Genomic DNA, 26,085 nt, shown 5'->3' with positions numbered 1-26,085 from the left:
ACAAGACCATTTTAATCTTTTTCTCATGAATTTTAAGTGACTTCTTATTGACTTCTGGGTATGAGAGAGATTTCTTGGTATAGCATTGAAAGCCCTTCCTTAAATTCCAGCCTATCCAAACTTGTTTTTCCTCCCTTTACACACTATGTTCCAGACAAACTGGCCTATTTGCTATTCTCTATACATGTCAGTCCATAACTTTCCTTCATCCCTTTGCATAAACTTAGAATGCTTTCCATTCTCACTTCCAGTTCTTAGGATTTTTATCTTACTTCAAACCTTGGCTCATAGGCTACCTTTTTTTTCCAAAAAGTTTTTCCTAACTTCTATCTCATTAGTATTCTCTCTCTCCCCCAAATAATCACATAAATTATTTGTGTATTCAAATATTTATTTGTGTAGCTCCAGTGAAAAGTGAACTCCTTGAGGGAAAGGTAATTTTTTTTTTTCAATTTGGTCTAGTACTTAATAGAGTACTTTGCCCATAGTAGAAACTTTTAAAGTATTTATTAGGTTGAATTAGTCAGCAAAACTCTTCAGGGTGGGTTACTTCTTATAGAATCCTTGCCTGCTGCCACAGATGTTTAAATCAGCCACTCTCTTTCCTTCATGGGTGGGGCCCAGAAAGAAAATGAAAAGGATCCTTTTACCTGCATAAAAGGGAAAAGAAACAGCAATCTTTGCACTTAATCCTTTGTTTAAACAACCGGTGAAGTTGGCTAATGTTAAATGCTTTTGTAGCCACTAAAAGACTAATACGAGGTAGCTAGTCAATGAGTGAAGTATCCTCAACTCCAGAACTCGGTAATGTGTGGTGAAACCAAGGCTTTCATATGAATCTTTCTCTCAGAATAGTTTTGGCAGATGGATCCATTATGTACAGCAGAGCATATTCCTAGGTGCTCCCCACAGAGATGAAAAGGGAATTATCACAGACACGTGAGTCCATTTTAAACTTGATGCAGACATTCTTAATTTTTTAAAAAATTGATCTGGATGTATTAGCATTACACCTTTTTCACATCATTTTGAGAAAAACATGAAATGAAAAATGTCAGTCAATGTTTCTAAAACTCATGTTTGTATTTTTAATATTACTTTTGGGTTTGGAGACTTGAAGAATGAGAATTTATAAGATGATATGTAAAAGATGAAAGGATGAATTCCATATATAGTTATGAATTCACAACAGAATTATAAAATGAATACTATTTACACTGTTTAGCAAGGAAATGCAGTGTCTGTTTGTTTAGTTATGTTTATTATTATAAAACATCTGGGCCAAAGTACTTGGTTTTCACCGTCCCATTTGGAGGATGCACTTTAAACATTTCAAAATGCATGCTGAAGGAACATTCTGATCTGAATCATAAACTTGGAAAACTTGTTATGCTACATAGCACAGCTATCTGTCCAGTGCAGGCTTTCCTATTAAAACAGAGCAAGTCATGTGTCAAGTACTTCAAAGATATTTTCATCAGCAAAGAACACCACTGCTTTCCTCAAAATGAAGACAACCTAGTGGATTAATCTGTCCATTTTGTACTTTTTCTGAGACAGAGCAAAGGGTTGCAAGGGATTGCTACTTTATAAAACCGTTTCTGGTCTGTTCTTACAAGTATTCATGTTTTCTCAGTATCTTAAAATCACAATATTGAAAGCTAATCTCAATTATCCCCATCCTTTTTCAGATGAGGAAACAGGCAAGAAATTGTAACATATCCTTATTCTTACAGCTAGTAAGATAGAGTCAATATTCAAACCCAGGACCTCTAATTCCCCAGTCACAGCTCCTTCTGTACTCCTGGAGGCTGGGTACAAGAGAGACACTAGTGATCATGGGTGCAATATAATCCTAAATGAACATCCCTTCAGTCAAATATTCATAAGTATCTATGCACTAAGTACAGATTCCTGTGCCAGGCAGCAGGTTTGATGCAAAAGACTATCTTTGCTTTCAGAGGACCTTACAATTATCATCCTTTATGATTAATTAATTAATTAAAATTGTAAACAACTTTAAAAGGAAAACTGCATACATGGTGATTATATATGTTCTGTAGCATGTACTCATGATAATCTGTATGTAAAAGGTGAGAATAAAAGAGATTATTGTGGATATTGTGACCCCAAGTAGAGTCATTCGTTGTGATTGTTGTTAATTAGAAATGATAGTTGATTAGTCTGAGTAACAGAATGATAGTCATGAGACACTCAGATGACCAGAGAAACTCCTACAATTCACTGGGTAGATGGTCTATGGGCATGCCTTATAGGCTGCCTTGGGGTAGTTTATGCTAAAACATCAGCAAGAATCACATGGAATTGAAGAGTAGGAATGAACATCAGTAGAGGAAATGACCATACTTAGAAAATTACATTTCTTTCAAATTCAAGTCAACCTCAAGGAGTGTTGGTAGTGATATGTCCCAGGACTCTGTCTTGTCTATGTTTTAATCAACCCATCAAATAGATACACAGAAAGCACACTGAGCAATTTTGCAAATGACTCCCAACTTGAATGTCATTTGGATAGAATTTAACACATGAAAATGAAAACAACAGGATACATTATATAAAGTCCTACATTTAAATTATAAAAGGACAGAATGGGGAAAGACTGGGCTTGACCACCATTAATGTGCATCCTTTGCCTTTAAAGTTGTTTACAATTTTAATTCTTCTGAGATCATTATGTTCCTTGATTTATAGTCACATACAGTATCATTAAAATACTGGCATTCCAGTTATCTTTTTCACTGACTACCCCCCACCATGCCTGGAATGAACTCCCTGCTATGCTATGCTTTCTGACATCCTTGAAGATTTTGATCAAATCTCATAATTAGGTAGCACAATGGTTTGGAGTGAAGAAGACCTGAATTCAAATCTGTCCTTAGACACATATTAGTTAAATAATATAATATATTATTAAAAATATAATATATATTAAGTAAGTCATACTTCTGTCTGCCTCAACTTTTCCAGCTGTAAAATGGGAATAACAATAACAGCTATATCTCAGGGCTGTTGTAAAGATAAAATGGGATAATATTTGTAAAGCATCTTAATCTGGTACTTGATAGGGGTTTAATAGATGCTTGCTACCTACCTAATTTCTACAGGAAGCCTTCAAGACCTTACTGGTGCTTGCCTCTGATATACCTCTCCATCTATGAAATATATATATATACACACACATATCCACATATATGATATATACACATATATCATATGTATGATTTTTTGCATGTTGTCTCCTCTATTAGAATGAGCTTCTTGAGGGTAGGGATTCTGTTTTTGCCTTTTTTGGTACCCCCCAGAACTTATACTTCCTGGCACATTGTAACTACTTATTGACTAATTGCTGAGTGGCAGTGGAAGCAAAGTGAAATTTACCAAAAATTCATCATGATCCTCTGTTCCAACCCAAGTACAAGCCCAGCCTATTCATATATAGTTATTCTTTATCTTCTTTCTGAAAGACTATTTTGCTTGATCTCTCTATTCAGATGTATAGTATGTGTGTGCTTTTATCTACCTTGTTTCCCTAAATGAGAATGTTTAGTTATCTTTTGCATTATTATAGAATTCTTGAAGACAGGCTTTGTAGTGTTCTAAGGTTTGATGAAATTTGTATTGTAAAATGGGGCTACGTATGTAGCCTTTGCCTTTCTGAGTTGATATAAGCATCACACGAGATAACAAATATAAAGTTCTTTGTAAATCTTAAAGCATTCCATGACTACCTCATAGCATCTTCCCTGATACCTTTATAAAAATAGGATTATATCACATCCCCAATTAATTGATCAAACACATAAATAAGCTAGGTATTAAGGAATTTTCCTATTGCAACATCAGTATTTGGACAAATCCTTAATCAATTTGAAAAAAAAGTTTTTGCTGTTGGATGAAAAGCAGATAAAGTCATAGAAAGCATCTTGTGAATAATTTAGATCAATTGCACTTCTTGGACTGTGTGTGTGTGTGTGTGTGTGTGTGTACATTATACATAAGTATAAATTAAGACAACTCTGAGGTATTACTTCACAACTATGAGATTGATTAAGATAACAGAAAAATATAATGATAAATGTTGGATAGGATATGGGAAAACTGGGACACTAATATATTGCTGGTGGAGTTATGAAATGATCTAACCTTTCTGGAGAGCCCAAAGGTACCCTTTGATTCAGCAGTGACACTACTGGGTCTGTATCCCAAAGAGATCATAAAAGAGGGGAAAGAAGCCACACGTGCAAACATGTTTGTAGCAGCTCTTCTTGTAGAACTATTACAGTGGAGGGGAAGATGAGAGAGTGGGTCAGTGAATATTACCAAGCAACTATTGAGAGCATATACTTAAAGAGTCCTTAACAAGTCAAACATTTTAAGTTGAAATTAAAGAGTAAATTTGTGCTTCCATGAATAAAAATGAATATATCAATCATTTCATAGCAGCACACACATATACAGATACACACAAACATACACATACACACACAAATATACCAAAGACAAACTCATGCTACCTTTTGTCCTCAGGGTTCTAGTTTTGGTCATGTATGTCTAAGATCTCATGGAAAATAATAAAGAAGACTGAAAAAAAAGATGATGAAAAGAATTGTTGGCCTTTTGATATTCACCTTTTTTAGAAGTTGATAATATGAAAAGAAAGATATGAAGTAGTAGCAGGTTTATGGGAAGGAAACTGAATTTGGAGAAAAAGGTCAAACAATAGGAAAGGGTAACATTGCTGGCTAGAGATGTCCAGTATAAGAATCAATGAGTGAAACAATATTCTTTCAGATGTACTTTCTATATGAGAAGATATTGAGGTAAATGCTTTGGAAGATTAACTATGACTAAAGATAGATAGCAATGGCAGGAGAGCAAAAAGTTGAATTTTGAGTTGAAGTTTGAATTTGAGAAATATTTTTAAGGGAAGCAGAAAAAATGTGTTCACAGAAGGAAAACAGATAAAGAAAGCAAAACCACAGTGGAAAGAGCTCTTGATTTACAATTTGAAGACCTAGGCTTAAACCCCTGGGTAGCTTTGAGCAAGATACCTCATCTTTCTAGCCTCAGTTTTCTCACTGGTTTAGAAAAAAAGAAAAGAAAAGAAACAAAAAAACTAGATGGAGAGAAGGATAGCATTAAGTTCTAAAGTCTATGGATTAAAAACCTGTGAGACTAGAAACACATCAAAAACTTCAAAGTCTAAGAATATTCAGGAAGGATAGTAAAGGAATGATGAAATACCAAATACAGATGGGGGGAGGGGAGTTAGGGCTTTTTTAATTACCTCTGAATTGTTTTTCAATTTTTTAAACAAGTTTTCATTACAAATGTTCCCTTTTCCCCTAGTAGGACAAAATGAAATTTATAAGCAGATATATTTTTACTAGAGATTCAAGTTCATTTAGTATTTCATCAGTAGATATCTGATGTCTAAGTTATTAAGTAATACTAGTAAATAACTACCAAATAACTTCTCTATTATATAACCAAATAAAATAAAGAATTTGGGGCTCACTAAACTGCTAAATAAAGGGCACATCATAACAAAGTAATGTAAGAATAAATGTTATGTCCTATATTTTTCTCTTTTCTTCTTAAAATTTATATTGATAGTATTTTTTTATCACTTTCATTTCAGTATGTATCATTCACCCACTTAAGTTATATCATACAACAAAGTATCCACCAGCTCCCCTTCCCCAAAGGAATTAAAAATAAAGTAAAAACAAGCAAAATATCTAAGGTAATACTATAAATTGATATTTGCCCTGTGTCTAAAAATTTAGTCCCAATAAATGAGCATTTTAGGTTACAATGGTCAGGAATATTTGTTGTTAACAGTTACCAACATAGGCTACCTTTTCCTTACTCAACTATTAGTTGAGTGGAAGTAGTCAGAGTGGAAGATCAGCTACAATTCAGAAAATGTGAATGGCAATGGCCTCATCTAACTGTACTGTAGCTATACCTTCTGATCTCATGTTAAGCTACACATCATTGATTTTGGACTCCACATTCATTTTCAGTAAGATTTTGTGACCTGACAAGTGTAACAGATACTTCTAGGAAGCTTCTACAGAATCCACTGACCAAATCTCATTGAATCCTCATAATGCTCCTGGTATCAACTAAGCTGATATGATTGCTGATGACATTTTCTTCCATAAAACTATTTTCAAGCAGATATACTAAGATTTTAAAGCTACTTGTTTTATTTTCCCATTTATGGAACTAACTTGTTCTAGGACCCCAGGCAAGTTAATCAAAGTATTCAAATTTGCTACCCTTTGCCTTATTTATCCTGTGTACAAAAAAATGGAGTACAGTTTAACTTATCCAACCTGAAAGACTTTAATTGTACTGATGTAATGAAATTCTAAGAAATATAAGCTAAGAATTTAGGCCCTTGATTTTTAAAGTTTGAATTTGAATAAAAGAAACAGGTGGAATTTTTAGCCATTCCACTTATGCTACTACCTTTGTTTCTTTAAATTGTATATATGATAGGAGTAGCTAGATGGTGCAAAGGATGGAGCACTTGCCTGAATTCAAATCTGTTCTCAGACACTTAACACTTATAACTAGTTGTGTGACCCCAGGCAAGTCACTTAACCCCAACTGCCTCACCAAAAAACAAACAAAAGACCACAAGGTTTATACATGACTTTAATATATTTAAAAACGGATAACCAAACATTTATAGGACCAGTTACATGGCTTCATTAGCATCCATGATCGCCATGACAATATAATACTGACCCCCTAATGGCTTTTTTGTTACCTATATGACAAAACTGTAATAAATACATATTTTTATTAGATTTTTAAAAATTATATAAAAAAGGTTAAAAAAAACAAGAGTTGCTCATGGTTTTTATTTATACTGGGAAACTAAAAAGTGAATGTTACAAATATTTAAAAATAATTCAAAGTAGCAGCTATAATCCCAACACCAAAACAAATTAGGGTCTGACTAGGAAGGATTAAAATTCTACCATTTAATCACTGTATCATTTGCTTTATTCCTTGAAAGTTATTCCATTAGTTAAAAAAAAAACTATTTGAAAATTGAAACAAACTACCTAATAATCTGCCTCAGTTTAACAATATTTAATATGTTCAATAATATAATCCATATGCCTCCCCATTCAAAAAATAATTCCAAATAATCCATATGGCAGTCTCTTCATGTATTGAATTCACTTGCTGAAAACGACAAAATTAGATTCTAGCACCAAAGAAATGGTCTGGAGATTGGCTAGAAATAAATTCATTAAACAAGTATCTAAGTGTCAAATACGTGCATAGCAATATTTCTGACTTAATAAGACGATAATATCAAAAAAGTATAAGACACAATCTTTACCCTCTATGAACTTGTAACTAGTTTGGAAGATGTTTTTGGTTTTAAAAAAAAAAAAAGGAAAAAACAAGATAATTATTATCATATCTGGGAGGTTACTTTCTAGAGTGAAGTTTGAAAACTTTCCTGAAACCATAATGAAATAGATCATATCTTTAAATCTCTTTTGGGTCTTTCACTCTATGATTTTCAACCCTGTTTCTGTTCTCTTCCAATACAAGGTGAGAACTTGAAAAAATTACTTAGTATGAGTATATAAAAAGATTAATCTAACTTGGGTCTTACAAAAATAACATGGTGTTCCAATGAGTATGAAAAGACGAAAAAAGGCCTAGCTCCAAAAAAAAAAAAAAAAAAAAAAAGGCAGCCAAGTGTATACAGCCATATGATATACTCTCTTAACCCCAATATTTTACTGGGCTCTTTAAAGGTACTGCACTTGAGCAGTATGAGCACATGGGAATGTCAAAGGTACTGTGCCCCTGCTGGATTTATTTAACAGTCATTAAGCACCTATTTGATATCATAAGGTAAGATCACAGTTTTTAAGACAAATGCTCCTTTTACAGATTGTAAAATTGAGGCCCAGAAAAGTGAATTACTTTGGCCAGGATTAAACAGTTAAGTAGCAAAGCTGAAATTTCATCCAGATCCTGATTCCAAATCCAGATCCTTATCTCACTGCTATATGAGGTGTTGAGAAAAATACAAAATTAATAGAAAACACAATCTCTAAGAAGTCAAAGAGTCTATCATCTAGTTGAGGAGCCTATTTTTAGGGCCAAAAGAGTCACCTTAATTACTTCCAATCAGTGGGAAGCAATTTCCATCAATTTCTACCACCCCTGAAGTACTCACTTGAAACACAGACAAAACTCTGTCTCTCCTTCTCCCTATCACCACATATATCGATCCCACTTATTTCTGTCAAGGTACAATGAGGGAAGGGTACTATGTTTTAGCAGTCTTACAGCCAGACATTTCTTTTAAAAAATAGATGTGTGTATGAATGTTCAAAAACACACAGTACTTACAATTTTATAACTCCATCTAAGTGCTTAGAACAATGCTGCTGGTTACTCTTGTCTTGCTTGTGTTGATGTTGTCCCAGTTGAACAAACCTACAGATTGCAATAGATAGTAAGAGTAAAAAATATAATAACTTGCAGTATCAATAGCTCAAGAAAAATGAGATTTTCTTTAGGATGATAGTAACAGTAGTTTCAGGAAAGGATACCAAATATCTGCCATTTCACATAAAGTAATCACATTTAAGCTGTTTTCTCATTTCACAGTGGGCTGTGGGGATTCAAGGGTGGGGAGGAATTGAGAGAGTGGGAGATAAGATTGTTTAAAAATGTAAGGCAGAAATAAATGAAATAAGGCTTCCTTCATTGTGGAGCCTGATCTATGTTTTTTCACATCAAATATAGGACTCAGTATACAATTTAATGATTATGGATCTTAGAGATGAAGGAAACTAAAAAATATTTTATTCTAACTCCTTCATTGAAGTAATTTGTTCAAGGTCAAGAAAATAAAGAACAGAAATAGAATTCAAGCTGTGGCCCTCAGAGGTCAAATACAGTTGTCTTTCTAAGACACTGTATTCTAATGCCTTAAAAAGCAGAAAAAGTAAAGCAGAAACATGGTTGATTCGTTGTTTTGAACTAATTTCATTTTTTAATTACTAAGTTTGTTTTTTTCACCAAGTCCCCTAACTACATATACATAATAGACCAGGTAATAATATTAAATATATCCATACAACCTTTTTAACTTTTCAAACCATTATAATAATTATCACATTTTGACTTCAATTAAGGAATGTAGATCTACTTTAAAAGTCAAGGAAAGCCCTGACTCATTCACAAAATAAATAGGAGTAAGTGACAGAATTTGGCCTTCCATCAAGGCCAATTGTCAGGAGGCAGTTCTGTCAGCATGCCTAGGCTATATGAGTCCTGGTCATGCATCCTCCTTTCAGTCTTTGCAGTACCTGAGACAGTAAAATAGATGACTTCACCATAATAAGCCAGGGCCAAGGACACCGGATCTTAACACACTATGTCTATATCCTGGTCCACTTTGTTAAAAGAAAAAGTTCTTTCTTTCCAGAGTCTTCATTAACAGAGGTATCATTATATTTACATTTTAGTATAAAATCCAGAGTTATATGCTAGAAATGTAATAAGCACTTTACATTTCTCTGCTGTTGGGGTATACATTTCAGTGCAAGAGATTTTTTTAACTCAAGAATTCTAAGCAAATGTTTCTAGATAGGAATCATATTTCACAAAGTAGAAGTTTTCTTTTTCCTGTATCTTTAACTTGAACCAAAATATTTGTATATAATAAAAGGCCGACCATTAATATTCCGATAACTACTGTTAGGCTGAAGTCCTTTCTAACTGTAAGCTCACACTATTTTTTAAGAAAATTAAGGGGGCATCTAGGTGGTGCAGTGAATAAAGCACCTGGAGTTAAGAGGACCTGAGTTCAATTCCCCTTCAGACACTTGCCACTTACTAGCTTTGTGATCCTGGGCAAGTCACTTAACCTTAATTATGTCACCAAAAATTATATCAGCTTCAAAGTTATGGATGAAGAAAATAGAACATAATATGAAGTGAGTAACACTAGGAGAACAATTTACATAGTATTAACAACACTGTAAAGACACACAACTTTGAAAGGTTTAAGAATTCTGATCAACAGAGAAATGCAAATTAAGACAACTCTCACCATTGCACACCTGCCAGATTGGCTAAGATGACAGGAAAAAATAATGATGAATGTTGGAGGAGATGTGGGAAAACTGGGACACAGATGCATTGTTGGTGGAGTTGTGAATGAATCCAACCATTCTGGAGAGCAATCTGGAATTATGCCCAAAAAGTTATCAAACTGTGCATACCTTTTGATCCAGCAGTGTTACTTCTGGGCTTATATCCCAAAGAGATACTAAAGAAGGGAAAGGGACCTGTATGTGCCAAAATGTTTGTGGCAGCCTTGTTTGTAGTGGTCAGAAACTAGAAAATGAATGGATGCCCATCAACTGGAGAATGGCTGGGTAAATTGTGGTATATGAATGTTATGGAATATTACGTTCTGTAAGAAATGACCAGCAGGATGAATACAAAGAGGATTGGAGAGATTTACATGAACTGATGCTAAGTGAAATGAGCAGAACCAGGCGATCATTATATACTTCAACAATGATACTGTATGAAGATGTATTCTAATGGAAGTGGATTTCTTTGACAAAGAGATCTAACTCAGTTTCAATTGATCAGTGATGGACAGAAACAGCTATACCCAAAGAAAGAACACTGGGAAATGAATGTAAACTGCTTGCATTTTTGTTTTTCTTTCCAGATTATTTTTACCTTCTGAATCCAATTCTCCCTGTGCAACAAGAGAACTGTTCGGTTCTGCACACATATAATGTAATTAGGATATATTGCAACATATTTAAGATATATAGGACTGCTTGCCAGGTGGAGGGAGGGAGGGGAAAAATCGGAAGAGAAGCGAGTGCAAGGGATAATGTTGTAAAAAATTACCCTGGCATGGGTTCTGTCAATAAAAAGTTATTATAAAATAAGAAAAAAAAAGAATTCTAATCAATACATTGACTAATCATACACTCAGGTTGTAAATTAAAACATTTGTTTTGGACAAAGCCAAGGGGAGAATCTACTTTTTTGTTACAGGGTTTTACTTTTCTCTCTTTTTCAATGTAGTGAGTGAGAGGTGATAAGAAAAAAAATGATTTTTAATTCAAAAATTTTTCAATTGTTTAAAAAAAACTATAGGGATATTGGTTTTTTAGTCTCTTCTTAATTGCCTTCTCTTTTGTCATTAATTAAGCTAATTGTTTCTGATTTCTGGAATGTACTTTCTTTACATTAGTGCTTATTAATATATTTCACTTCTTTCAAGATTCAAGAGCTACCTCCTCCTTCATGGAGACTTCAATTTACTTTTGAAACCCCTGGATCCTCATTTCATAGAACTTCATAGCTATTCTTCTGCTTTAAGTTTGGAGATTGGAATTGTGATTCAGGAGAGGCAGCATAACATAGTGAAGAAGGCACTGGATTTGGAATTAAGAAGACTTAAGTTCAAATATTATCTATGAAACTTTCTAGTTGTGTGATACTAAGTAAATCACTTAATTTCTCAGTATCTTAGAATCTACAAAATGAGAGGTTTGAATGCCATAGCTTCTCAAAGTTCTTTCCAACTTTAAATCAATGATTCTATGAACTATGATTTCATTAACAAGGAATGCTTTCAATACAAATCAACATCCATTAGGTCACCTAGAGTGGTGCAGTGGTTAAATAACTTGTTCAGGGTCACAGAGTCAATATGGATCCAAGATGGGACTAAAGCTCAGTCTCCCTGTTTCCAAGGCTGCCCTCTCTCAACTTCACTCCAGAGCTTCTTTAGTCTGCCTGAAAAATCATGATTTGTGTTAATAGCTTCCCCATACACACCTGCTCTCATTTTAAGCTTCTGGATAGCAGAGATTATCACTCTTATAACTCTAACACAATGTCTAAGCTAATTGCTGAATTAGTGACTTACTTTACCTTGTATAAACAGAAAGATCTTCTTCTGAAGGGACATCTGAAAGGTTAATCCCATAAACATCTTTCATAGGTTGCACTAAATTCTGGGGTTGTAAAAAAATATATATATCAATGAATATTTTTAGAATTTCAGGACTCTAGTAATTTCCAAAGGTAAAGATTTTTATACATGAACCCATGAGAGAAAGTGAAAAATTTCACCAAAGTACGCATGCATTACTACTACACAAACAAAACATAAACTCTGCCAAGTCCTTCCTCAAATATAAGCTTCAAGCTTAGTCCTAACAACAGGCCAAATGTGGGAGCACCAGCTCAACTACATTCAGAGAGGTTCATTACCAGAAGGCTGGATCCCAGGGAATTGAATTTTTCTGACCCTAGGATACTGTCTACTAAAGAATGAGAATGACTATGATCTGTTAGTGGAGATAAAATCTACTCTAATTATGAAATCACAAATATTCTGAAGTATTAAAATAAGCTGGTATAAGATATTTAATGTTTATATAAGCAAAAAATTTAATATTGTAATACTTATTTGCAAAAATATAAAAATTAAAATACTCAAGCTTTTTGTATATTTTTAAATGGGAACCACATAACTTGTATATAAATAGCCCTATTCTGTAGTAACAAGAGAATGTTTTTTCAGTTTGAAGCCCAGGTTTGAGTTCCAGTTTTGACCCTCAAGAGCTGTATGGCCATGGGCAAATGACATCAATTTTTGAGGCTCAATTTCCTGATTTGAAAAATATGAATGATGATACTTGTATTGCCTATCTCATACCATTGTGAGTAAAGTGTTTGTAAAACTTAAAGTGCTATAACAATGTAATCTATTATTAGTAATAATACCAGTATTGATTTAAGCTATTGTTTTATCAAGAACCTATTTTATTCTAAAACCATCTGGTATTGGCTAAGAAATAGACTAGTTGATCAATGGAATAGGTTAGGTTCAAAGGACAAAACAGCCAATAACTTTAATAATACAGTGTTTGACAAACCGAAAGACACGAGTTTCTGGGATAAGAATGCATTATTTGACAAAAATTGCTGGGAAAATTGGAAATCAGTATGGCAGAAACTAGGCATTGACCCACACTTCACACCGTACACCAAGATAGGGTCAAAATGGGTTCATGACCTAGGTATAAAGAATGAGATGATAAATAAATTGGAAGAGCATAGGATAGTTTACCTCGCAGACCTGTGGAAGAGGGAGGAATTTATGACCAAAGAAGAACTAGAGAACTATGTGTTGACCACAACATAGAAAATTTTGATTATATCAAATTGAAAAGTTTTTGTACAAACAAAACAAATGCAAACAAGATTAGAAGGGAAACAATAAACTGGGAAAACATTTTTACAATCAAAGGTTCTGATAAAGGCCTCATTTCCAAAATATATAGAGAATTGACTCTAATCTATAAGAAATCAAACCATTCTCCAATTGATAAATGGTCAAAGGATATGAACAGACAATTCTCAGATGAAGAAATTGAAACTATTTATAGACATATGAAAATATGCTCCAAATCATTATTAATCAGAGAAATGCAAATTAAGACAACTCTGAGATACCACTATACACCTGTCAGATTGACTAGAATGACAGGGAAAGATAATGGTGAATGTTGGAGGGGATGTGGGAAAACAGGGACACTGATACATTGTTGGTGGAATTGTGAACACATCCAGCCATTCTGGAGAGCAATTTGGAACTATGCTCAAAAAGTTATCAAATTATGCATACCCTTTGAACCAGCGGTGTTTCTACTGGGCTTATACCCCAAAGAGATACTAAAGAAGGGAAAGGGACCTGTATGTGCCAAAATGTTTGTGGCAGCCCTGTTTGTAGTGGCTAAAAGCTGGAAAATGAAAGGATGCCCATCAATTGGAGAATGGTTGAGTAAATTGTGGTATATGAATGTTATGGAATATTATTGTTCTGTAAGGAATGACCAGCAGGATGAATATAGAGAGGACTGGCTAGACTTACATGAACTGATGCTAAGTGAAACGAGCAGAACCAAGAGATCATTATGTACCTCAACAACGATACTGTTTGAGGATGTATTCTGATGGAAGTGGATCTCTTCGATAAAGAGAGCCTTAATTGATCAAAGATAGACAGAAGCAGCTACACCCAGAGAAAGAACACTGGGAAATGAATATAAACTGCTTGCATTTCTGTTTTTCTTCCCGGGTTATTTATACCTTCTGAATTCAATTCTCCCTGTGCAACAAGAAAACTGTTTGGTTCTGCACACATATATTGTATCTAGGATATACTGCAACCCATTCAACATGTAAAGGACTGCTTGCCATCTGGGGGAAGGGGTGGAGGGAGGGAGGGGAAAAATCAGAACAGAAGTGAATGCAAGGGATAATGCTGTAAAAAATTACCCTGGCATGCGTTCTATCAATAAAAAGTTATTAAAAAAAAAAAAAGAACCTACTTTATTAAAGTCTAGAATAAAAATAATTAAAATATTTATTCTAGACATCGTTGCAACTTTAAGCAAGGAGAAATATCAAATGGCACATAAAATTATGTTTCTATGGGCTAAGTAGGCTTCTCAAAATAACCCATTTACAAAATAGTATATATATATTTTTTCATACACACACACACATCACACACACACATCACACAGAAAACATTGGCCTTGAAATCGATTTGTTGTGGTGCAGGAGAAGGAAGAAAGACTTTCTAATCTGCCCAGCTTATACTGACTTCTGAGACAGAGAGGTAGATGCTATTTGGGTTGGCTCTTCACAAAGACACAAGGATTAATTGTGACTGTACACTTACCAGTGAAAGAGAATTAGGTCAATTAAGAGAAAAATACAGTGACCTTCATCACCACGCTATTCAAATATAAAATTCATATAGATAAGGTTCATGATTGCAGTGAATTGGGTAGTAGGTCTTAATTTAGTAGAGACATGACTAATATAGTTAACAGAACATTGGACTTTCTCTGATATTTCCGAGATGAGCTTTTCATTCTGGGCACAATACAACCTTACTACATTATAGGCAATTGCACAGAATACACCTAATAATTCAAAAGCTTGTCAGAAGTACGTGGTAAGGAGAGTTTTTATGCATATGAATAACACAAATATACAAATTCAAAGAATTTAGCAAAAGAAAAATGTGGCTTTTCTTACTACTACATCTGAACCAATAGTTAAAAGGAACAGAGTTAATACATTTAATCTGGAGAGTTGTACTTTATCACTGACACATATACAAAATTTAGAGTAATTTCTAATCCAGTACAAAGAGAACATATAGTGTATATTGTTGTTCAATAAAAATTCAAAGTAGAAGCCTATATGCAGATGAGTTATGCTGCTCATTTTAAAAATCAATTACCATAATTTCATATTTAACATCATTTTCATGAATGTTTCTGATCATTTTTCATTGATTAATTTTCCCTTAGTTTTAAAAAGCCTTTCACATGGGCTAACATACATAGTATGGCCACAAGGAAATATGCCTGGACTGTCTTTTTTTTTTCTTTTTTAAGCCCCAATATCTAATGTAGTGCTTAATATATATTACTTGAATTGGAGTTTTTTTTTAAATGCTGGAAAAAGTGAAATCACTGGAGTAAGTATAACTTCTCAAGGTGACTACTTCAAAGGTAACAGACTCACCTGGAAGTATAAATTTAGATTTTTTTTAAAAAACTAGTTTCATCATCTTATGAAAAAAGGAACAATCTATTTCAAAATACCACCTACTTTCAATCATCTCTATGTTAACATTCAAACTACAAAATGTCTCATAAATTGACACTTGAAGGGATTTGACTCACTTGGTTCAAAGTGTCCTTGCTTTTAGTGGTATACCTAAAGAGAGAATTTTTATTGCCATCCTCCTCCAAATTGTCAATCGTGGGTTAAGTATGCTGTTCTCCTTCCTTACCTCTGTCACTTTGGTACTGTCTCCTGCATCTGTCATCTTGACTGGGGTGGAACGCTGAGAAACAGAACCCTCATCTTCTCTGTCTGTTCCAGAATCATCCTCAGAACTACTGGAAACAGCTTCTTCATTTGGAGGTGGGGGGGCACTAGCTGCTGTTTTTCGTTGTAATACAGTTTCTTCCCTATTGCTTTTATTTCTTTTTTTTTTTTAATAGGGAAACAGGAGAGAGAAAAATAGATCAGTTCTGATGAATATGAATATGCACAGCACCTTCCATCCAAATCATCTACAGTCTAAGATCTGACTCTGACCAACACAGGACTTTCTCTATCCTTTGTCCTCAGATATAGGGAGGGAAAAGAATGATGTCATAAAAAAGAAGTCAGCAGTTTAAAGGGGCATTAAAATGAAAAAATACTATATTTCATTATTTGCACTTGCTATCGCTATATGAACTTTAATCCTTTTGGTTAAGTTTTAAAATGCTCAGGGAGTAATATAAGTATTTCCCCTAAAATTTAGTTATATTCATTTCTTATAGAATTATAAAATCATCTATATGGATTATGTATCTCTACAGATATATACATACATATACACACATATATAATTATTATAGAGGATTCTGCCTAGAAAGGTGAGGCTGATGGATTGCTAGTGCTCAGAAGTTCCAGGTTACAGTGAGCTAAACTGTTGGGATATCCATACTAAATCCAGCATCCATACAATGATCCCCCAGGAACAAGAGGTGACTTAAGCATTGTGTAAGGAAACCTAAGTTGGAAACAAAGCAAACAAACAAACAAAAAAAAAGCCAATAAATACTGGAACTAGACGAGTTTGGAAGACCCAGTCCAAAGATTAAAAAACAGAAAAATCTGAGAGCTTTTGAAAGGCTTATGCTTGGAATCAGCAAAATTCATCTATAATTTTTCAATTCTTTAAAAGGTAAACTTCTGTAAAATGACAGCCATGTCACAGGGTTGTTAGTGAGGATCATATAAGACAATATAAGTGCTGCACTTTATAAACCTTAAATTGATATATAAGTGCTGGCTATTATTACTGTTATTATCATTATTATGATACAAATATCATAATGTTTCCTTAAGTGTACTCTACACCAAGAAAATCACAATTTTTCACCATAAAGAGATGGATATACACACACACACATACACACATTCAAGTGTGTTTATAATAAAATGATGCAAATAATGTAACAAAATGAGGGGGAAATCAAAAAGATTTGGTCATGAATATAAAACACTAGCAAAAATTTTCAACTGTAACTAATGGGTCATTTATAAAAGTACAAATGCCATTCAATAATCCATGGGTATATTAATCCAGACAATCCCACCTCCCGGGTAGAATGCTGGTCCTCCAGAGAGTAAATTTGTAAGAGCAGTAAGGTTATATACAGAATAAATGTGTCAGAATGAACTATGTTGTCTTACAAAATCAAACATACTTGACTTCTGAATGATTATAGATATATAAGTACATATATATACATACATGCACACATGTATATATATGTATATAGAGATATAATTGTGTATACACTTATATTAAAGATCATTCAAAGTCATGTATCTTTTATTTTGGAATACAAATTAGTTCATTCTGACCTATCTGTTCTGTGTAAAACCCTAATCCTAATATATGCATGTATACATACATATATAGAGGAATAGATATTTGTGTACATATATATGTGTGTGTGTGTGTGTGTATATAGATATATATATACTAAACTAATACTGATTAAATTACAAATAAGACTTTCAAAACACTCCATATGTATGTGTGTATATATATAATCATAGCCATTAGCCAAATCTTTTCATAACTTTCCTTTGCTTATATAGTTAACGTTAGCCTAAAAGACTTTTTTTTTTCTTTTTTAAATATGCTGGGTTAAAAAAAAAAAAAGACAAAAGAAATGAAAAAGGTTACCAGAAAGGGAAAGGGAAATCCTAACCACTGCTAAATTATAGAACATTGAAGCACATCCAACACTTTTGCAGCTAAGTTTAAAAAACTAACCCTTCCTAGCTCTGTAATCATAGGCAAGCTATTTAAAACTTCTCTGAGTTACCATTTCTTTATCTGCAAAATGAGGATAATATTTGCACGACCCCATTCATTTGACTTTTTGTCAAAAATACTTGGAAAACCTTAAAGTTCCATGTAAGTAAAAACTATTATTATTTATTCATTTAATTTAATTTAAAAATTTTTTAATCTAATTTTAATTTTTTTTAAATTTACTTTTAAATTTTAAAAAATTGTCCAGCTGCTTACTTATTCTATAGATTAGAAGACAAATGAACATCTTCTTTAACCAATGACAAAAAGAAACTATTATCCTCCCCCTTTGAAGTGTCCATTTGCAACTCCCCTTGGAGTCATGAAGGACCCTGTGGGCCAATATGAAAGTTTTCCTTGTGCTGTAACATAAAGAAACTAGATTCATTCTTTAAGAAATTAAAAATAAAGTCAGACATAGCACAGAAAATATAGATCATATGAACCATTTTGCATTCATATCATTGCTACATGAGCTATGAATGAAGCATAGATGGAACAGAGAAAAGAATGAAAGGGGGAGATTATTTTTCTATTTAGCCCTAGAGAAAAACTGAGAGAGAAAAATTTTCTTTAGGATATATCACGATTATACATTGAGAAATAACATATGTAGTCCAATACAAAAACACACTGACTTAAGTTTTGCTCTAAGTAGCACTTATGGGAAAGGCACACATTTCTAAAATTAAGAAATTTAGCCAATGGCTGTTTTTACTCATTTATGATTTTCGTAGTGAAATATTTCATTATAGATTAAATACAGAATATTTATAAGGACCAATTAAATTTGCTTAGTAACAATATTTGAATTACTTAATTTCAATGCATAAAATGTTCTAATTTTTCAATCAGTCCAAATGACTTAAGAATTTATTTTATCCCATTACTTTCATTCACTTTTCATATGGTATGGTTGGAGTTAGTGAATGAATATTCTGTTGCTCTCATTCGGCTTTTTTTTTTTTCTTTTTTACTTCACGTTATTTCACAAAGGTCTTTCCACATTTTTTATGATACTCCTACCTATAATTCTTAATTGCTGTATAGTACTCCTTTACAATAGTGAACAATCATTTATTTTATAGTACTGTACTATTGAAGATAATCCCTAATTATAGGATTATTGGATCAAAGAATAAGATAATTTTATGACTTTTACTGTATGCTACCAGATCAACTTCCCAAAAGGTTCTACAAATTTTTAATTTTACCATAAATCAATCAGTATCACTTTTTCTACAAGTCTATCATTAATTTTCCTTGCTTCTAAATATTTTTGCTAATGTGATGGGTATAATACAGAAACAATAATGTTTTAATTTTCAACTTTGGTTTTTAGTGAAATAGAAGTTTTTAGTTTTTTCCAAAAGAATACCAATTTGCTGAAATCTTTCAGCCCATATTTTTAATCACATCACCTAAAACCTAGGAATTATCTTTGTAAATTTTTTTTAAGTCTTTTAGATCTTTAGATGCTATATTTTATTTGTCATATTTGCCACAAATATTTTCCCAATATGTTTTTATTTTAGTTACAGTATTGCTATTCATAAATGTTTAATATGAATAGTTAAATATCTATCTTGTCCCTAATAATTTTCTTCTATTTGTTGAATAAGAAAAAAGGCATCTTTTCTCCAAAAGTGGAAATATATTATTTCATTTTCTTCCATCTTTTTAAGTAGTTTCCTTCTTAATGTTTGTTTGTCATCCAGATAATTTATATAATATTGGAATTAATTTTTCTTTATATGTTTGGTAGAATTCACTTGTGGATCCATTTGGTTTTGGGGATCACTGATGTCTTGTTCGATTTCTTCTTTCTAATATTGTGTTATTTCTTCTTCTGTTAATCTGAATAATTTGTATTTTTGTAGATATTCATTCATTTCATTTAGATTATCAAATTTATTGCCATATAATTAGGCAAAAGAGTTTCTAACAATTGTTTTAATTTCTTCTTTGGTGGTGAATCCATTCTTTTTAATTTTGGTATTTTGATTTTGATTTTTAATTTGTTTTTTTAATTCAAATTAACAAATAGCTTATTTTATTAATTTTTTCATAAAATCAGCTTCTATCTTTCTTTATTAGTTCAATGGTTTTCTTACTTTCAATTTTATTAGTTTCTCCTTTGATTTTTCAGGATTTCCAATTTGGTGTTTAGTTGGGGATTTTTAATCTGTTCTTGTTCTAGTTTCTTTAGTTGCATAACCAACTCACCGATCTGCCTTTTCTCTATTTTATTAATATAAACAATATGAGATGTGAATTTTCCCTTATTAACTGCTTTGGCTGCATCCCATAAATTTTGATATGTTATCTCGTTCTCATTTTCATTAATGAAGTTAACAATTGTTTCTATGATTTGTTCTTTGTTCTTTGACACATTTATTGTTTTAGCATTATCTAATTTCCAATTAAATTTTAATCTCTCTTTCCATTGTACATTATTGAAGATAATTTTTATTGCATTATGATCTGAAAAGACGAAATTGCTATTTCTCCTTTTTCTACATTTGGTTGTGAGGTTTTCATATCCTAATACATAGTCATTTTTTATGTAGGTGCCATATACTGTTGCAGAAAAGGTATATTCATTTCTATTTCGTTGTTTTCTCCAGAGATCTATTATATCTAACTTTCCAAAGTTTTATTCACCTCATTAATGTTTTTCTTGTTTCTTGTTTATCTAGTTCTTTTTAATAGTATTTTATTTTTCCAAATACATGCAAAGATAGTTTTCAACATTCACCTTTGCAAAACAAGTTCAAAATTTGTTTCCTCCTCTTTCCTTCCCCCAAGACAGCAAGCTATCCAATACAGCTAAACACGTGCAATTCTTCTAAGCATATTTCCAAATTCATCACGCTGTGCAAGAAAACCAAAAGGGAAAAAAATATATAAGGGGAAAAAAAAGGAAATGAATAACAACAATAACAAAAAGGTGAAAATAGTATAGTTTGATCCACATTCAGTTTCCATATCTCTCTCTGGATGTGAATGGCACTTTCCATCTCAAGTCTTTTGGAATTGCCTTGAATCACCTCATTGTTGAAAAAAGCCAAGTCCCTCACAGTTGATCATCACATGATCTAATTATTATTGTGTACAATGTTCTCTTGGTTCTGCTCACTTCACTTATCATCAATTCAAGTAAGTCTTTCCAGGCTTTTCTGAAATCAGACTGCTTATTATTTCTTACAGAACAATACTATTCTATTACATTCACATACTATAACTTATTCAGCTATTCGCCAATTGATGGGTGTCCAATGTCCAGTTCCTTGCCACTATAAAAAGGACTGCTACAGTGTTTATCTAGTTCTAAAAGGAAAAAGTTCAGGTCACCCACTAGTATAGTTTTAAGATCTATTTCCTCCTGTAACTCACTCAACAACTCCTCAAAAATTTAGATGATACACAATTTGGTGCACAATGTTTAATATTGATGGTACTTTTCAGCAGGATAGAGTTTCCTTCCTGAACCTCTTCTACTTGGATCTATTTTTGCTTTTGCTTAGCTTTGTCTGAGATTATGATTACTAAACCTGCTTTCTTTGCTTCAGCCAAAGCATAATAAACTCTGCTCTAGACTCTAACTTTTACCTTGTATCTCTACTTCAATTGTAAGCAATATATTGTAGGATTCTAGTTTTTTAATCCATCCTGCTATCTACTTCCATTTTATGGGTGAGTTCATCCCATTCACATTTATAGTTATGATAACTGTTTACTTCTCTTTATGTATTTTTCCTTGGTTTATCCCCCTCTCTTTCTTATCCCCCTTCTCTCTTCAAAAGTGCTTTATTTGTGAACTCTGCCTTCCCCAATTTACCCTCTTTTATGATCAGTCTCCCTTTATTATTCCCATTTTTTAAAACTTGTTAATAAGGTAAGAAAGATTTCTGTATTCAACTGAGTGTGTATGTTATTCCCTCTTTGAATCAATTTTGATGATAGCAAGATTTAAGCTTTGCTACTACACCTCTTCTCATCCCACCCCCCATTATAATAGCTCATTCATGTCTCTTTTATGTGGGATAATTTGCCTCAATCTCCCACCCTTCTTCCAATGCAATTTTTTTCTTATCTTTTTATTTTGGTGTGGCTTTTTCAGGGGTAGGGGAGTTTCATTCCATCAAAATCATGTCTATCTATTTATACTCGTTCTAATTGTTCTTAAGCTAATAGAGTTCTTAAGATATTATCAAATATTATCTTGAATATAAAGTATAACCTTATTGAATTTCTTATATTTTCCCTTTTTTGTTTCTTTTTTACTTTTTTATGTTTCCCCTGTATCTTATATTTGGAGGTCAAATTTTTTTTATTTAATTCTTTTAATTAGGAAATGCTAGGATATTTTTGTTAAATATCCATTTTTCCCCTGAGAGATTACATCCAATTTTGCCAGGTAGATGATTCTTGGTTGTAATCCCAGCTCCTTTGCCTTCCAGTATAATGTCATCTTCCATACTTTTCAATTCTTTAATGTGAAAACTGCCAAATCCTGTGTAATTCTGATTGTATCACCATATTTGAATTTTTCTTTTTGACTATGTGCATACTTCCTCCTTAATATGTGAAATCTGGAATTTGGCTACGATATACCTGGAATTTTCATTTTAAGATTTCTTTCAGTTCGTTGTTGGCAGATTCTTTCAATTTCTATTTTGCCCTCTGGTTTTAATATATCAGGGCTGTTTTCTTTGATAATTTCTTCAAAGATGTTATCTAAGATTTTTTTTAATCATGGCTTTCAAATAATCTAAATATTCTCATATTTATCTTCTAAGTCAGTTATTTTCCAATGAAAATTTTCACATTTTTTTACTTTTTTATTTTATTTTATTATATCTTGATGCCTTGGAGTCATTAGTTTCCACTTACTCAATTTTAATTTGTAAGGAATTGTTTTCTTCAGTGAGCTTTTGTACTTCCTTTTCCATGTGGCCTATTCTATTGTTTAGGCAGTTATTTTCTTCAAATAAATTTTTGCATATCTTCCCCAATGCTACTAACACTTTTTTCATGATTTTCTTAAATTACCCTCATTTCTTTTAAACTCTTCACAAATTCTGAGACCAAACTACATTTTTCTTTGAGGCTTTACATGTAGCCATTCTGACATTATTGTCCTTTTCTAAGTTTATGGTTTGATCCTCCTTCTCACTATAATAGCTTTCTATAATCAAGCTCTTTTGTTATTGTTTGCTTATTTTTCTGCTTTTTGTGATGTGGTCCTACACAATCCCAATCTTTTTGTGCTAGAGTTTAGGATCTTACTGCTGGCTTTCACTGGGCTTTGGGGCATAGCTGCTTGCTTTCATTAGAGATTTGATCACCTCCCTCTTGGCCTCCCCTGATTTGTAGTTTAGATGCTGACCTGCCCCAGGGGTAGGGCTTTTCTGTTAGATTGTTATAGAACAGACTCTTTCTGGAGGCTAACACTGGAGGAGGGAATCTTGTTGCTGGTCTGCCCCCTAGGTGGGGATCCTGCTACTAGGTAACTATGGAAACAGGATCTCTCTGCTAGAGAAGGCCCTCTGGTAGAGTCTTGCTCTAGGCCAGACCCTGGACAGAGCTTCACTACTGGACAGCAACAGAGTCAAAGACTTGTGGGTAGCTTCTGTTGAATGTGGGTCCCTGCTGCACTGCAGAGATTGCTCACTTGTCTAAGGAGCTACTGATTTGCAGGATGGGCAGTTCCAGGATTGGAGCCTTGCTGCGGGTCTCCTGCTATGAAGCTGGTTGCTACTACTGCTCTTGCTACTGTTCTTGGACTCTGCTCCCCTCCTACCTCAGTGAGACAGACCGTTTCTGCTATGATACGAAGTTGCTTCCTTCTCTTAGATCAATTCTGATTTTCTAGTTTTAGGGAGAGGATTTGGGAAGACTTCAGTGTGTTTCTTTTTCATTCAGCCATCTTGGTAGTAGAAATCAAAGCAATTAACTTTTTTAATTAAAACCTGCTTTGTAATACATTTTAAAATCTAGAAGTATAAGGATGTCTCCATTACTTTTGAAAAAAAAATTCTTTCCAATTTGTTTTTCCATATAAATTCCATTATGATTCTTCTTAATGATATACATAATTATATAATTGATATAAATATATATTTATATTATAATATAATGAATATACTATTTATATATTTATTATGCATAATAATTTATATAGTATATATAAATATATAACACATAAATATAAATAAATAATTTTGTGAATAAAAGTATAAATAAATAAATGTTTGACATTTTGATTATTATTGAATTAAATGTACATACATTTATTGAGGCACTATTTTTACTTTTACTATACTAATTGGACCTTTCCACAACGAAAACTGTTCAAATTTCTTAGGTCTTTATTTTATTCATAATATGTATCAACTAGGTAGATTAATTCTGAAATAGTTGATGGTCATCAGTGTTATTATAAATGGAGTTTCTCTTATGATTTCAAAAATAGTCACTAACAGTAAGCAAGAATGAAAACTACTTAGTAAATTAAGCTACTAAAAGGATTCTGCTGAACTTAATATTTTTAATAGGTTAATATAAACAATTAGTTTATTTGTGTGTATCCTATCATATACCCCAAAAATGATATTTTAGACTCTTTGTTTCCATTATTAGTCATTTAAAATCTTATTCCTATGTTATTAATTTGCCAAATTTTCTAATAAAATGTCATATAAAAGCAGTTAATATGGTCATTCTTATTTTGTTTTTTACCTTAATGGGAATTTTTCTAATATTTCTCCATTTTATCCATAGGTTCTGATTTAAGGCAGATACTTTTTTAATACATGGAGAAAAAAAATCCCTGTATATCTAGTCTTTCAAGTGGTTGTTTTTTGGCTGCTAGTTTTTTTGTTTGTCTGTCAATAAGCATTTATTAAGTGCCATATGCCAAGCACAGTACTAAAGGTTAGGGATACAGAGAAAGGCAAAAACAAAAAAATCAGTCTCTACCCTGAAGGAGCTCACACTTTAATGGGGGAGAGTGGATAATAAGCAAACAAATAAGAACAAATAAGGTATATTTATGTACGATAAATAGGAAATAATGAAAAGAGACAAGGAACTATAAATAAGAAGTGTTGAAAAAGCATTCCTGTAGAAAACAGGATTTTAATTGGGACTCAAAAGAAGCCAGAGAAGCCAAAAGGTGGACATTAGAGGGAAAATATCCCAGATATGGAGAACAGCCAGAGAAATGAACAAAGCCAAGACAGAAGATCTTATTCATGGAAAAGCAGGGATGTCAGTGGATAAAATTATTATGAACATGGTCGGATTTTATCAAAGGCTTTCCTATATTTATCTGTCATAATCATACTTTGAGAGGTTTTAATTTCATGGTTTATTAAGTTAATAGTGTTTTCAAATTCTGACAGTTCTTGCACCTATAATTTGTATCTGGTATAAAACCTGGGTTTTCTAAATATTTATCTGTATTCTCTTGGATAACATTTCATTTGGGATTTTGTAATTGACTCAGCATAGAATTTGTGGGTGACTGCAAAATACCTGCTAAAAAAAAAAACCTAAAGGTAAGTACTTCACTGGTCAAACTACATCTGGAGTGCCCATGTTCAATTTTAGGGGTTGCAGAGAAAGCAGAGTACACATAGAAAGTGGTAGTCAGGACTTTAAGAGACGTAGAAATGATTTTTTATGTGGTATAGCTGAAGGAACTGAGTATGTTTATTTTGGTAAAGAGAGGACTAAGGCCAGACACAAATACAAAAGCATTTAAAGACTATATAGAAGAACAAATATTTGTTCTCCATAAGGCAAAATTAGGGCTGCAAGGGAGTTAGATGGAGAACATTTCTGGTCTACCACAAAGAAAGAATTTTCAAGTAGAATTGTCCAACATTGAAATAGTCTACCTAAAAAAGAAGTACATCTCCTGCTTTCATTAAAAATGTTCTCACAGAGGATCTGTAAAAATATTTACAGCTTTAAGTTAAGGGTTGAACTAGGTGATTTCAAATGTGCTTGGCTAATTATATGAACTGTTACTTTCTTTACTT

General features: G+C 32.7%; 1 protein-coding gene across 3 annotated transcripts in view; it reads right to left on the bottom strand.

The window, feature by feature from the left end:
* FIG4 (FIG4 phosphoinositide 5-phosphatase) overlaps nucleotides 1–26,085 on the bottom strand; it is a 136,180-nt gene that overhangs the window by 21,849 nt on the left and 88,246 nt on the right. Inside the window, exons 20-22 of one of the 3 annotated variants that reach the window (XM_051997529.1) lie at nucleotides 15,941–16,136; nucleotides 11,989–12,071; nucleotides 8,422–8,508 (exon numbers count right to left, since the gene is read on the bottom strand). In XM_051997529.1, the coding sequence (XP_051853489.1) occupies nucleotides 8,422–8,508; nucleotides 11,989–12,071; nucleotides 15,941–16,136 (366 nt within the window). The remainder of the gene's footprint in view (nucleotides 1–8,421; nucleotides 8,509–11,988; nucleotides 12,072–15,940; nucleotides 16,137–26,085) is intronic. The other 2 variants (XM_051997530.1, XM_051997531.1) reach the window with 2 other exon arrangements.

This window comes from Antechinus flavipes, chromosome 4 (assembly GCF_016432865.1).
Source record: "Antechinus flavipes isolate AdamAnt ecotype Samford, QLD, Australia chromosome 4, AdamAnt_v2, whole genome shotgun sequence".
Classification (NCBI taxonomy): domain Eukaryota; kingdom Metazoa; phylum Chordata; class Mammalia; order Dasyuromorphia; family Dasyuridae; genus Antechinus; species Antechinus flavipes.
The sequence above is the reverse complement of the archived record's forward strand: the minus strand, read 5'-3'. Positions and strand labels throughout refer to the sequence as shown.